This window comes from Nicotiana attenuata, chromosome 8, assembly GCF_001879085.1.
Source record: "Nicotiana attenuata strain UT chromosome 8, NIATTr2, whole genome shotgun sequence".
Classification (NCBI taxonomy): domain Eukaryota; kingdom Viridiplantae; phylum Streptophyta; class Magnoliopsida; order Solanales; family Solanaceae; genus Nicotiana; species Nicotiana attenuata.
This window is the reverse complement of record NC_031996.1, coordinates 8,343,837-8,359,858: the sequence shown is the minus strand read 5'-3', so window position 1 is coordinate 8,359,858 and position 16,022 is coordinate 8,343,837. Positions and strand designations below refer to the sequence as shown.

Genomic DNA, 16,022 nt, shown 5'->3' with positions numbered 1-16,022 from the left:
ATAGCGGGGAGTCGTCCTCAGAAGGATTATTGCCGAGGACGAGCAACTGGAGTAAAGAAATAACGGTAGGATAGGTTTAGAAATGGACACAAGGAATATTCCTTTGGATATTTCTTGTTTTGTACTTTTTAGGGTTTCTTTGGAATATCCCTTATAAATAGGAAGAGATAGAGAACAAAGAGGGGATCTTCACTTTTTGATAAGAGCACATTGTAAAAGGTTGACTAGAGAGAATATACAAAAGTTGTCTTGTTCACCGATTATATTATTCAAGCACACGTTATTTAATCTTTGGTCACAAGATCCAAAGATTCCTTATCCATCTTCACTTCTCATCTTTCCATGTTGCTGTCAGGTGGAAGAAACATCCAAATCATATAATAATTGGGTGATAGATTCTTTCTTATTACATTTATTGTCATTATCTACATTTATTGCATGTTCATATTACAATATTTATTGGTATTCACGGAGTATAAATCCGCTATTTACTGCTCTCAAACGTTGTTCATCTCACCAATATCTTACAATATTTGATCTAGAATTTATTATATTTAACTAAGATTCACCCTTGATTTAATCAATAATTAGTTTAACAAAAAGCTTAACGCTTTTTGGTCAAACAGTAGTGTAGTTTATTAGCTGTATAATGTAATTTATAGTTTTTGTACTGTTTGACCAAAAAGTCTTGAGCCTTTTTGTTAAACTAATTAAGTGAATGATGATACGTAAATTCTAGTTAAATATAATAAGTTCTAGAACCAAGATTTGTAGGAAATAACCACCTAGTAATCGTATTTAAAGCTATTTAAAGCCAAAGAGTGGTTTAATGAAATTCTTATGAATAAATGAAGAAGTGAAGACAAGCATAAATGAAATGAGTGACAATGTCTGTAAATAACATGAATAATTCACCCAAATATGCAACAAGGTGGATGATTCTCTTTCTGACAGTGATGTAGAATGGCCAAACGTGTAAACTTCAAACACTTTATCAGATCTAGTGTGGAAAAGCTTAGACCAACGCAACAAATTGAATATTCTTTATAGATAACGTTTGTAGTTATATGGGATTCAACTTCTCTCAAAAAGAACTTATCAAATGGAATCTTGGCTCCCCCTTTTCTCTCTCTCTATTCCTATTTATATGGGATATATCTCTCACCTACTGAAAGTACAAAATGCAGAGAATATCCGATAGAATACTCCCTTAGAATATTCTATTGCTAAAACTAGCCGTTTCTGGCTAATATAAGTGCTCGACTCCGACCTCGGCTGCTCGGCTCGTTAGCGTTGCTTCATGAACATGACTTTGGACCAATTGACTCTTGAGCATGGCATGTTCTGTTTGTCCTCGACCTCGTCCAGGACGGACTCTTCGGAGGTTTGACCGAGTCATACTTAGCCGAGCCGCCCATGGCGAAATACGGTCCCCCCCACTATTGTTTCTCTTCGTACTGAATTTCCCTGGTCGGATTTTGGCCCATACAGTTAGTCCCTCCGCTTACCGGGGTCGTCCTTTAGGTCGAACTTGATAACGTACTTTGCTAGCCCTAGTTTTTCGAAATTCGAACCAGATACCAAGTAACGACTATCCTAGCCGTGGTAGGGGGCAGCGCTTTGAAGATTGTGCCCAATGGTGAGGGGTCTGAGTGATGTCACCCTTTCACGCGTCATGATTGCGTGTTTTCTCGAGGTGCTGCCTAGTTTCTCGCGTCTCTGTTGCTTCGATTCTTACGCATTTGGCGGTTACTTTTCTTGACTTTTGCGACGATACTTTCTTATAAGAAGGGGGAAGACCTCCTTATTCAGAACTTTGTTTTTTCGAACTTTCAAAAGCGGTTCATCTCCTTCTCTTGCATCCTTTTCTGCTTTCTGCAACTTCTTGCATCGGTACTGTCGCTTATTTTTTGTTTTCAAGATCTTCGTTCACACATAAATACACAAATGGCTAGTGCATCTCCTCACTCCGAGGAATTTTCTAGCCCAAACCCGTTGTCAGTGGCCATGCCGGTTCGTGTTGAGGAGGAGGCCCAACCCATTGAAGATGACAGTTTCCCTACAGTGGAGGAGATCGTTCCTTGTAGTGATAAGGCTAGATCTGACTTTTCGTAGTCCCCTATTTACGAGCCTTAGCCGGCGAAGTCCGAAATAGGAGAGTCACGCCTTTCTGAGCTCGGGGCTAATTACGGCATCCTTGCTCATGTCGATTTGGTTCCCACCGGGGACGATGTGGTCCACGTTCACCATCCCGGGTAATGTGCATTTTATGTGTACCCGTTTCTGGTGGGTTATTCTCTTCCTCTTCCCCATGCTAGCCGAGAAGTTCTTCCGTTACTACAACGTATGTCCGGCCCAGCTCTCTCCTTACATGTACAAGCTTTTTCTCATGTTGATAAAGTACGCCGAGTTGGTCGGCCGCGAACTTTCCATCCACCATTTGCTGTATATTTTTGCTCTGAGCTTTCACCGGGGCAATGATACATCTCCGCCACAGAGGAACCAAGGGGCTGGTGGTAAAGATGGACGATAAGGCTAATCGCAAGTTTAGGATCGATTATTTCGATATCAAGACCGAGCACGTGGTGGCGAACCCTGCAGGGTTTCCCGAGGCGAGGAACTTTGGCCGTAAGTATTCTATTTAGCTGGTCGTTTGCTTTTTCTCTTGGATTACCTAATCGCCTTTTATGTTGCAGCCGAGAGGTATCCTTTTGTGTTAGTCGCCGACATCCGAAACTGGGTGGCTCAAATTTTGCCCCACACGGTGGGGATCCGTGAATGGTCGTCTTTCAACAAGAAATCTGGGCGCCCACCTTCTTCAACTGGTGAGTCATTCCATTCCTCCATTACTTGGGCCTCAGTGCCGCCCTTTCTTATTGCTTACGTCGTTTCCCTTATTTTCAGGTCGGAAAGCCCCAAAGAAAACGAAGGCTCCCACCCCCGCATTCCGCCAATCGGGTGCTTTGGTCAAGCCCTCGACTGCTATGACCATGGGCGAGTCTGCACAGCCTTCCACCTCATCCAAGATTCCAGTTTCGCGTAGATCTGTCTGTAGGGCGACTACTCAGTCGGCAAGGGCAGCGGACCCACCCTTGTTCCATTTGGTGGATGAGCCGTCGGTGGACGAGGAAGAAAATGTTCCCTTAAAGAGGCGGCAAATTGGGACCGGAGGTGGTGTGGAGATGGGCGAAGGCTCCGTGGGTGGTGAGACCGAGCTCACCGTGTTTGTGCACGACACTGGCATAACCTCGGATATCGGGATCCCGGCTCCTTGTGCTGAGATTATTTCCTCGCCAGTGGCTGCCTCAGTCGTGCCAGGGAGTGATCCTTTAAGCTCCGTGACAGTCGACATTCCTTCTTCTACCGAAGAGGCGGAGAGAGGCGTGGTTGTCGACGATTTCCGACGTTGACCTCGAGGAAGAGAGAATGTTCGATGAGGGGCTTACCCGGGTCGAGGTGAGGACCGATGGGACTTCTCGTTCGATAGTTATTCCTTTGGACTGCAACTTGATGACCAGCACGGAAAGCATGGTCCATGCTCTGGTGCTTCTTTGTTCTAGCGTCAAGCATAGGACTCTTGAGTCGTTCAAGTATACTGACCTATCGTTGAGTGTATCCGGGTTGGCTCAATGGGTGAGTTGCTTCTATTGTTTTCTCTTCTCTTTTTTTGTATCTCGCGTTCGTATATTTTTTTTTGGCGCTCCTAATGGCCATCCTCTTCTTTTCTTGCTTGCTATCTTTATTTTTAGACACTCATCTTAAAGATTGAGAGTGCCCGCCGAGCAGATAAGAAGAAGATGGTCTTCATGAAGATGGTTACAAAGTACCGCCGAATCCGTGACAGGTACCGTGTGATGCGTACTTGGCTCTGAGCCGGGGGGAGGGGGATATCCAATCTCTCAGAGAGGAGTTGAAACAGAAAGATGACGAGCTCGTACGAACCATTGGCCGATGCAGCTAGCTCGAGGGGGTGCTCAGGATTAAGGAGGATGAGATTGAAGTGAACAAGGGGGTCATTGTTGAGTGCGTCGACCTCCAAGCTCAGGTGTCATCCTTGCAGGCCGAGCACGATCAGAACATGGCTAGGGCCAATGATTTGCGTGACGAGTTGGTTGGAAAGGCTACGGAGATGGAGAGAGCTGAAGGGGCTAAAGCGGCAGCATTGGCGTAGGTGGTCGAGTTGGAGGACGCTATTCGTGTCCTTCAATCCAAACATGCTAGTGATGCTGAAAAAGCCACGTATAAGGAGGCGAGGTCTACTGAATGGATCGGCGGTCTTGAGAGAGAAGTTGCTGCCTTGAAGGAACAGGTCACAATTCTTGAGGTCAAGAAGGCAAAGCTGTTGACCCAACCGTCTTCCTCTCGAGCTTCTGATTTCCTTGATGTTCCACAGCATCTGTACGAGATGTGGATTCATGCCGAGTCTCAGCTGGATGTTTACAGGAATTTGATGACGACGGGGAAGGTTCCTAAGGTTGACTACGAAGAGGCTCGTGTCAAGGAACACAAAGCTAGGCTTGCTTACGGCTATGACCCAGCTACTCCGGGGACCGGTGAGGATGGAGAGGACTTGGACGGGCTTGCATCTGACCCTTGGTATGACGAGGAGTATCCTGACAGCAGGGGTGATGGTGGAGAGGGCGATGCGGGACCGGGCGGTGAAGGCGGGGACGACACGGAGTAGTGTTCTGTACTTAGTTTTTGTGTTTTTCTTCTTTTTAGTTATGTGTGCGGGGGCATCTTTCTAGCCCTTTGTAAGATATATCTCTTTTTTGGAATGGAATGACCACAACCCTTTGCTGTAGGTTATTTGTCCTTCTTATTTTTCTTCAAAGGAATTGTATTGGCATGCGCTATCTCGAACATGGTCGAGTGTGTCATTGATTGAATTTGGGTGAAGTCCCATGTTGTCATACTTAACTCCAAACGAAATTATAAATTGAATTCAGGTTGGTTTGAGCGTAAGTTAGATCCGAATGCGGTCGAATATGATTCTATACTAATTCGAATGAGGTCGAACGCTCTAATTTGAACGAGGTCGAATGTGAGTCGATTCAAACGAGGTCAAATACTGAACTTTCATTGATTCGAATGAGGTCAAATGTTAGTTAATTCGAGCGAGGTCGAATGCTGACTTTTGTTAATTCGAACGAGGTCAAATATGAGTCGATTCGAGCGAGTCCGAATGCTAACTCTTGTTTATTCGAACGAGGTCGAATGTGAGTCGATTCGAGTGAGGTCGAGTGCTAACTCTTGTTAATTCGAACGAGGCCGAATGTGAGTCAATTCGAGCGAGGTCGAATGCTAACGCTAGTTGATTCGAACAAGGTCGAATGAGAGTCGATTCAAGTGAGGTCGAATGCTAACTCTTGTTAATTTGAACGAGGCCGAATGTAAGTCGATTCGAGCGAGATCGAATGCTAACTCTAATTTATTCGAACGAGGTCGAATGTGAGTTGATTCGAGCGCGGTCGAATGCTTACTCTTGTTAATTCGAGCAAGATAGAATATGAGTCAATTCGAGCGAGGTCGAAGGCTAACTCTTGTTGATTCGAACGGGGTCAAATTCTAGTCGAGACTGGAGTAGTGTATAGACGTATAAGCTTGGTGAAATGAGAAACTCGTTTGTATAAACAACTTTGCATTGGAGTTTACATGTTTTTTGTTCTGTTCGTGCATACATTGGAGAAGTCCCAGTCTATCTAGTTCCTTCATTGGTCAGCATGGAGAAGCAGTCGAGAGGTCAAGCAATGAAATTCTTGCTTTGAACTTTGAGAAGCCCTCTTCGTTGCCTCGTTAAGAACCTCCCCGAGAAAACCCAATTGGGACAAAACTCGGGTAAGGGAAAAAGATTACGACTTGGGGGGCGTCTTCCTTTAGAAGTTGAAGTACTTGAGGTGAGCAACGTTTAAATTGTTTGGTAACAGCTTCCCATCCATTGTTCCCAGCTGGAACGACCCTTTGTTTACTGCTGCAGTGATTTTGCATGGGCCGTCCCAATTGGTTCCTAGTTTGCCTTGTCGTGGGTATATGCTTGCTTGGGGTTTGGCTTTGAGTACGTAGTCTCCGGCTTTGCATGGTCTGACTTTGGATTTTTGTTGTAGTATTGCTCTGCCTGTTGTTTTTTTGCTATCATTCTTACATAGGCCATGTCTCTTCGCTCTTCGGCCTCGTCGAGGTCTTGTCTTCTGCTTTCATCGTTGTTTGGACCGCTTTCATTTGAATATCTTAGGCTTGGCTCACCGACCTCGACCGGTACCACTGTATCAGTCTTATAGACTATTAAGTATGGTTTTGTCCTATTCTTGTTTTCGGCGTGGTACGGTATGCCCATAACACTTCGGGTAGCAACTCCAGCCACAGTCCCTTGTTGTTCTCGAGTTTCTTTTTCAGGATGCTCAATATTGATTTATTGGAAGACTCTTCCTAGCCGTTGCCCGCAAGGTGATAGGACGTGGAGAGTATCCTTTTGATATGCCACTTTTCAAAGAACTCGGCGGTCTTTTTCCCGGTGAACTGTGGCCCGTTACCGCAGCTTATTTCTTTGGGGATGCCGAAGCGGCATATGATGTTTCTCCATATGAAAGTGATTACTTCTTGCTCGCCTATTTGGGCGAAAGCACCTGCTTCCACCCACTTAGAAAAATAATCAGTTAAAACTAAAAGGAATCGTATGTTACCTCGTCCCGCTGGGAGGGGTCCTACGATATCCATTCCCCATTTGATGAATGGACAGGGCGAAGTGACTGAGTGAAGGTGCTCGCCCGCCTGGTGAATCATTGGTGCATATTTTTGGCATTGCTCGCACCTTCTGACGAAGTCAGCGGCCTCTTTTTTCATCGTAGGCCAATAGTAGCCCGCTCGTAGAGGCATCTGACTAGAGCTCGGTTGCCGGTATGAGCTCCGCAGTGACCTTCGTGTACTTCCTAGAGGAAGCGCCTCATTTGTTTTGGTCCCAAGCATTTCTCCAGAGGGCCACCAAACATTCTTTTGTACAGGTCGTTGTTAATGATATTGTATCTAGCCGCTTGCATTCGCAGCTTCTTGGATTCTTTTTTATCTGTCGGGAGTATCTCGTCCTGCAAATACGAGATAATGCGATTGCGCCAATCCCAAGTAAAGTTTATAGTTCGTACCTCGATTTGGTCGATCGATGAGTGGAGGAGGGTAATCACGTTCCCTTTCTCGGGTATGTTTCTAGTGGCCGTGGACAACTTGGCGAGGTCGTCTGCTCAACATTCTGGGCTCGTGGGATCTGGTCAGGTTGGCACTCGTCGAACTGGGGTAATAGCTTGCAGATCTCGACCTGATATTTTTGCAACCTCTGTTCTTTTATTTGGAAAGTCCTTGTGACCTGATTGACGACGAGCTGAGAGTCGCACCGTAGGACGGCCCATCTCGCTCCGTACTCGAGTTCTAGTTTTAAGCCTGCAATCACGGCCTCATACTCGGCCTCATTGTTAGTCATGTCTGGGCACCGAATGGACTGGCGAATTACTTTGCCAGTCGGGACCTCGAGTACGAGTCCCAGTCCCGATCCCAGGGCATTTGACAAGCCATCTGTGTATAGTATCCATAGGTCATGTAGTTCGGTGCGAGTGTGGGCGGCTTCCATTTCAACTTGGGCATTATTTTTGCGCTGAAGTTGGCGACGAAGTCGGCGAGCACTTGTGACTTTATCGTCGTTTGTGGCTGATAGGTTATGTCGTGCTTGCTGAGTTCTATAGCCCATTTGGCCAATCGGCCTGATAGATCGGGCTTGTGCAGAATACTCCTTAGGGGAAATGTTGTTACTACCGAGATGGGGTGGCACTGGAAGTAGGGTCTAAGCTTCCGTGAGATGTGTTTGGTGTCATGTCCTCGTTTTCCACTTCATTGATGGTGCGGAGGAGGTTGGCAGTAGTGTCAGCTACTGCTTTCCTCCTTTCCTCTCCGTTGCCTGTCATGTCAGATTTGTGCAAACAAGGGAAACACCAGATTTTGCAAAGTTTTATGCGCTTTTCTTCTTAAATATAGAAGAGACTAAAGTTTTAACTAGAAAGTCCCCACAGACAACGCCAAATTGTTTGACCAAAAAGTCTTGAACCTTTTTGTTAAACTAATTAAGTGAATGATAATAGATAAATTCTAGTTAAATATAATAAGTTCTAGATCAAAGATCGGTAGGAAATAACCACCTAGAAATCGTATTTAAAGCCAAAGAGTGGTTTAATGATGTTCTTATGAATAATTGAACAAGTGAAGACAAGCAATATATGAAATGAATGGCAATGTCTGTAAATAAAGGGAATAATTAACCAAAATATGCAACAAGGTGGATGATTCTCTTTCTGACAGTGATGTAGAATGGCCAAACGTGTAATATCAAATACTTTATCGGATCTAGTGTGGAAAAGTTTGGACCAACGCAACAAATTGAATATTCTTTATAGATAACGTTTGTAGTTATATGGGAGTCAACTTTTCTAGAGAGAACTTATCAAATGGAATCTTGGCTCCTCTTGCGCAACTCTGGCATTCACCAGGACTCTTTATCTCTTATTGACGTAACCTTGCGCAATCAACCGCCAAAATTCTCGGAATCTTACTGTAAAACCCCCTTTTTATAGTCTGAATCATCAACCACATTTGCACGACCGACATCTTCGCTGTATAACCACTAGAATTCTTTGCAGAAGCCTTGCCAACCACACGGCCGCTAACCTACTCACAGGAATAACCCACCTGTAGAAATCACTCCCCGATATCTTCCAACGCTGCTGTACGGGGTACAATCACTACGACATCAATAACCCATCCTGAGTCCGAGCTCACTCTCCAGCTGCACAAGTCCATTCACCCCTAGTGGACATCAATTAAACGTGCGGCAACATTCTTCCAGTTTAAATCTATGTTGTATCCTTCTTCTTTTCCAGCAGCTCCTTCCCGTTATATCAAATCTCCTGCCGCATAATAGCCCATGCTCAAAATTAAATCTGTAGACCTCAATCACCAAATCACTTAAATTCCCAAGTCATCCCCGACTCTCCTTAAGGCGCATAGTCATCCTACCCTAATGTCCATATGCAACTCCGCCACTCTCCCACTTTGGCGGAACTCATCCCTTTAATCGACTACTCGACCCTTGGCCTCTTATACTCGGCCCTCTAGAAATTTTAGCCACCGCCTGACACTTCCCACATGCCCTTCCTCATCCTTTGTTGCTCAGATGCTGCCTTAAATAAAATCTATCTTCGTGGCACTTGAACCCATAATTGCTGCTAAATTTAAACCATTCTGAAGGTCATCTTTCTCGAACCGTCAACATTAGAAATACTGATTCCATCCTAAACCATCGCACCCTGCGATAATCTGACAGCTGTATCTCCAATACTGTTTCACAATATCTTGCCCCAAAAGGCGAATTGTGGAAGATCATAACACCGACAAACTTAGTATGTTCAATTAGGACAACGACACCCCATCATAGAAGAAAGCTCCACCACGCTTGCAAATACCAAGTCTCATTACTCCACTAGCCCACATCTGACCACTCTTAGTCTGATTGCCTTTCCCCTGCCGGGAATAAAATACTGAATCTCTTGATTATGCACTGAGTAAACCTCCCTTCAAGTCATTCACTGCCCCGTCACGTAGGCATACGTTCTACCATCATATCAATACTGCAGAACATCGTTTGTAAGCATCATGGCAACTTGTGCATAGCCTCAGAGCCCTCAAAAGTACCGCTACTGGGCTGAAACAATAAAATATCCTTCTACAAAGCGACGATAATAATCCGATCAGCTATACCGGGAGAAATATCCCGTATCACATTTGTAGTACCATTACGGTTCTTCAATTCTCGATTTATAACAAGCGGTTCGCGTCGCGTAAGATTGAGTAGGAATGAACTAAAGGCATACGCCTCCAAGGATCAAATCGCACGATAAGCAATCAAGAAGGGAAGTACTCCTAATAGTCCTGCAGCCTCCCGAAGATAAGTACAGACGTCTCCGTACCGATCCGCGAGACTCTACTAGACTTGCTCATGACTCGTGAGACCCTAGGAACCTAATGCTCTGATACCATGTTGTCACGACCCAAAATCCACTAAGGGTCGTGATGGCGCCGGACACTGCTGTCAGGCAAGCCAACTAAAATACTTAATTAGATTCCAATTTAGAAAATTTTGAAAACCCAGATTTTCCTTCTAATTTCATAAGTAAAGAGACAACTGCTTCAATTCAAATTAAATAATAAGTAATTAATACAAAATATTTCAAAACCATCCCAGAACTCGGTGTCACAAGTGCATGAACAATTTCTATGAAATAATATAATACAACATCCGTTCGGAATACAGTGGACAGAGAGTAAATACAATATACTGGAAGGGACTACACTCGCTGCGGGCCGCCTCGAATAATGCAACTCACCTAGTCCCCAAATCATCTGTGCTGCTACGCCCAGTAGGCCACTAGAGTTATATATACCTGTGCAACAAAAATGCACAGAAGTGTAGTATGAGTACGAAAACAACGTGTACTCAATGAGTATCTCGTCTAATCTCGAAGAAGTAGACACGAGATGGTCAACTTCGACACATACTAGTGGTCCAATAATGATGTCAATAATTCATTAAATCGTGGACTCTTATAAACATGATTTTTAATCCAATAGGAGGAAACAAGTAAACAATTATTTATTTTATAGGAAGTTTCCCAAAATTCCTTTTCATTATTTATCCAAATATTCTCAAGACATGAAGAGGCAATAACAACTTCAATAAGTTCAAGGCAACAATACAAGCATGCGCAAATCATGCCGAGGCGTACGGCCCGCTCCAACAGAAAATAAACTGTGCACTGCCGAGGGTCGAACGGCGCAAACCATAGATGCATCTATTACCCCGCTCGCGAACTATCCATGCGACGCGGTCAACATAAATTAAACAATCACCCTGCTCGCGAATCATGCATGCGACGCAGGTACACATGGAAATACATGCTCAGATAGCAAATTAAGAATTTATCAGGGAATATTTATTCAAATAAAAGCCACTTTCTCTTTTAACAATTTAAGAAAAGAAGTTTAATCCTTTTTGAACTTTATTTATTAATTCGATGTGGTTTAAGTAATTCGAGCTGTCAATAGGTTTACAATTAATCCAAGTATAGCATGTTTTTGGGTCCTATACTACCCGGACAGTAGCATAATAGTAGCTACGCACGGACTCTCGTCACCTCGTGCGTACGTAGCCCCCCACAAATAGGAGCACATAACCAATTAATTCACCTATGGGGACAATTTCCTCTTACAAGGTTAGAAAGGAGACTCACCTCGCTCCGAAGATCCATAACCGGCATTCCACGCTCCTCCGAAGACTTAAATCGACACACAACGCTCCAAAACTAGCCAATGATTATACAAATCCATTAATATATGCTCAATTACTCATTACAATCCAATTTATAGCAATTCCCAACCCCGAACGAAAAGTTGACAAAAACGCCCTTGGGCCCACGTGCCCGGAATCCGAAATTTTTCGAAGATAAAGTTTACCCATAGCCTCACGAACTCAAATATATGATTTTCTCTAAATTTCATACCCAAAATGGTGGTCAAAATCCAAGAATACTAGTTTTCTAGGTTTTCCCTCAAACCTCAAGTTTTCTACAATTTTCCAGGTCTAAATCCATATACAAAACCTTGTATATACTCAAAACTAGTAGAAATCACTTACCTCATGCTTGGTGATGAAAATGGCACTCCAAAGTTGCTCCAAAATCGGCTCCCATGGAAGAAATGAAGTGAAAATGAGCCAAACTTCGATTTTTAAAGAAACCTCTCTGCCTCCAGCAGTTTGCGCATCTGCGAAAATTTGACCGCATCTGCGGTCCCGCGTCTTCGGAAAATTTCCGCATCTGCGGTTATGACAGCAACCAGCAGTTTCTCGACACAGAAATGAGCATAACTCCCTCATACGATGTCCAAATTCGACGATTCTTTTTGCTATGGCTCCTAAATTACGATACGGATCTAATGGCTCAATAAAAACTTAATTTGGAGCCCATTTGCTTAATATGGCACCCCTTTATGACCAAAGAAACGACGTTGAAACATCAAATAAGTGCGCGATACAACCCGAAACACACCCGAGGCCCCCGGGATCCCGACCAATCACACCAACCAGTCCCAAAACACATTACGGACTTGCTCGAGGCCTCAAATCACATCAAACAACGCTAAAATCATGAATCAACCTCCAATTCAAGCTTTATGAACTTTAGAACTTCAAACTTCTACTTTCGATGCTGAAACCTATCAAATCACGTCCGATTGACTTCAAATTTTGCACACAAGTCATATTTGACATTATGGACCTATTCCAACTTCCGAAATCAGAATCCGACCCCGATATCAAAAAGTCCACTTCCGGTCAAACTTCTCCAAAATCCTTCAATTTTCTATCTTTAGCCAAATGGCTCCAAAATGACCTACGGACCTACGAATTCACTTCCGATCGTGCTCCCAACTCCAGAATCACCATACGGAGCTACTCCCAGACTCAGAATCCCAAACGGACATCGATAACACTGAAATGCACTTCAAGCCAAACTTATCAAATTTCTTCCAAAATGCTAACTTCCACAATGGGCGCCAAAACGCTCCCGGGTCATCCACAACCCTATCCGGGCTTACGCCCAAGTCCGAAATCATCATACGAACCTGCTGGAGCCTTCAGATCCCGATTACGAGGTTGTTTACTCAAAAATCCAATCCTAGTTAATTCTTTCAACTTTAAGCTTCCGAAATGAGAATTCTCTCTCCAAATCAACTCTGAACTTCCCGCAATTCAATCCCGGCCACGCGTACAAGTCATAATACCTGAAATGAAGCTGCTCATGGCCTCAGACTGCTGAACGACACGCTAGGGCCCAAAACGACCGGTCGGGTCGTTACATCTTACCTACTGAAAGTACAAAATGCATAGAATCTAAGTGCTCGGCTCCGACCTCGGCTGCTCGGCTCGTTAGCGTTGCTTCGAGAACATGACTTCGGACCAATCGACTCTTGAGCATGGCCTGTTCTGTTTGTCCTCGACCTCGTCCAGGACGGACTCTTCGGAGGTTTGCCCGAGTCATACTTAGCCGAGCTGCCCATGGTGAATTACGGTCCCCCCACTATAGTTTCTCTTCGTACTGAATTTTCCTGGTCGGATTTTGGCCCATACATGTACAGCGTTAGTTATAATAAACACAAATAAATAAAATAAAGTATGAACGATGCAAGCTCTTCACTTTATACAATTTTCTTCGAGAACACAAGATGTGAATAGAATTTTCTTTTCTCTGAAGATTTGAATAGAAATGAACCCTATAAATACGTGTAAACCAAATCAAACGCCAATTACGCGCTTGATTTGTTGCTTTGTTCTTTTCTTCAGTATCATTCTTATTGTAAAGTAGGCCACCAAAACCATGGACCCAATGAAGGAAATTATTTGTTTATGATACTCTCTCTCTCGTATGAAGGATTAGAAGGAATACTTCTCGAGGGCGGCTATAGTTCTTTCAATCCAGCTTATTTTTTTTACTGACGTTGAAATATTCACAAAAGAGAAAAAGGAAAAAGGGAATAGATCTTGGGTCATTTTATGACAATAGAGGCATGACGTTAGTGGCAGCTTTTGTGCTAAGGGTTCAATGCAACCTAGTATTTTCGACACGACTCTATCAAAAGTCACCAAAATTTATGTTAATATTATAAACAATAAAAGAAGAAGAGTATTGGATAGAAAAGTAGGGAGAGAGAATTCTTATTGATTTGGGATGAATTACAATGGAATAGAACCCTCTATTTATAGGGAGATGGTGACTTAGCCACCAAGTAATAAACCCTAGAATCTCTCTAAATATGGACATTCACCATAAATAGGATTCTATTTATAACACTCCCCCTGAATGTCTATTCAACAGTAATGTGCCTCGTTAAGACCTTAACTAAAAGAAAACCCAATGGGAAAAAATTCTAGAAAAGGAAAAAGAGTACACATATTTAGAAATGCGCCTATTGGTTGCCTCGTTAAAAACCTTGCAAGGAAAACCCAGTGGGACAAAACCTTGTAAGGGAAAAAGAGTGCAACGCGCATTAACTCCCCCTGATGAGAGCATCAATTCACATCCTTGAGCCTTCGCATCCCGATCTTGTACACTAGCTTCTTGAAGGTTGAAGTTGGTAGAGATTTTGTGAACAAATCAGCCATATTATCACTTGAACGAATCTGTTGCACATTAATATCACCATTCTTTTGAAGATCATGTGTGAAAAATAACTTTGGTGAAATGTGCTTTGTCCTATCTCCTTTTATGAATCCTCCCTTCAATTGAGCTATGCATGCTGCATTATCTTTATACAAAATTGTGGGTTGTTTGTCACATTTCACACCACATTTGTCTCGAATAAGATGTATTATAGACCTCAACCACACACATTCTCGACTTGCTTCATGAATAGCAATTATCTCAGCATGATTAGACGAAGTAGCCACAATTGATTGCTTATTCGATCGCCAAGATATGGCAGTGCCTCCACAGGTAAATACATAACCTGTTTGAGACCGAGCCTTGTGTGGGTCAGATAAATACCCAGCATCAGCATAACCAACAAGATCGGGACTGCAATTGTTGCCATAAAATAAGCCCATATCGGTAGTCCCTTTTAGATACCGCAATATGTGTTTGATTCCATTCCAATGTCTCCTTGTGGGAGTAGAGCTATATCTTGCTAAGACATTAACTGAAAAAGTTATGTCAGGCCTTGTAGTATTGGCAAGATACATTAGTGCACCAATTGCACTAAGATATGGTACTTCAGGACCAAGTAGCTCTTCATTCTCTTCTTGAGGTCGGAATGGATCCTTATTCACATCAAGTGATCGAACAACCATCGGAGTACTTAATGGATGTGCTCCATCCATGTAAAACCGTTTCAATACCTTTTCTATGTAGGTAGATTGATGAACAAAAATTCCGTTTGCCAAATGTTCAATTTGCAAACCAAGACATAATTTTGTCTTTCCGAGATCTTTCATCTCGAATTCCTTCTTTAAATAATCAATTGCCTTTTGGAGTTCTATAGGAGTTCCAATAAGGTTTATGTCATCAACATATACGGCAAGTACAACAAATTCCGATGTTGTTTTCTTTATAAAAACACATGGGCAAATGGCATCATTTATATAGCCTTCCTTTAATAAATACTCACTAAGACGATTATACCACATTCGTCCTGATTGCTTTAGACCATACAAAGATCTTTGCAATTTGATTGAAAACATTTCCCGGGACTTTGAATTATGTGCGTTTGGCGTTTTAAATCCATCGGGAATTTTCATGTATATCTCATTATCAAGTGAGCCATAAAGGTAGGCAGTAACCACATCCATTAAATGCATGTCAAGCTTTTCATGGACAGCAAAACTAATGAGATAACGGAACGTTATAGCATCATAACGGGTGAATATGTCTATTCATAATCGACACCAGGCCTTTGTGAAAATCCTTGTGCAACAAGGCGTGCCTTATATCTTTGTACCTCGTTTTTCTCATTTCTCTTGCGTACAAAGACCCATTTATAGCCAACAGGCTCAACACCATTAGGTGTTTGGATTACAGGCCCAAAAACTTCACGTTTTGCAAGCGAATTCAACTCTGATTGGATTGCTTCTTGCCATTTTGGCCAATCAAGTCTTCGTCGACATTCTCCAACAGATTGAGGTTCAAGATCCTCACTTTCTTGCATAATGCTAGATGCAACATTATATGCAAAGACATAATCCACCACTATATCCATTCGATTCAAATTTGTCTCAATATCGATTGGATTTATTGATAGTTCCTTATTTTTTTGAGCCTCGGGCTCAGTTGATTCCTCATGAATCTCAGAATTTATTAAATCGTGGATTTCTTCATGAGATTCTTTCGTAGTGTCATTTTGATCGTTTGTTTTCCTTTTTCTAGGATTTCGATCTTTGGAAC

General features: G+C 43.0%; 1 protein-coding gene across 1 annotated transcript; it reads right to left on the bottom strand.

Annotated features, from left to right (window-relative positions):
- Positions 7,172 to 7,946, bottom strand: LOC109231466. The gene is made up of 2 exons (XM_019397128.1): positions 7,798 to 7,946; positions 7,172 to 7,745 (listed from the first exon to the last, which is right to left on the bottom strand). Exons 1-2 carry the CDS (start codon positions 7,944 to 7,946, stop codon positions 7,172 to 7,174), a joined length of 723 nt encoding a protein of 240 aa, XP_019252673.1.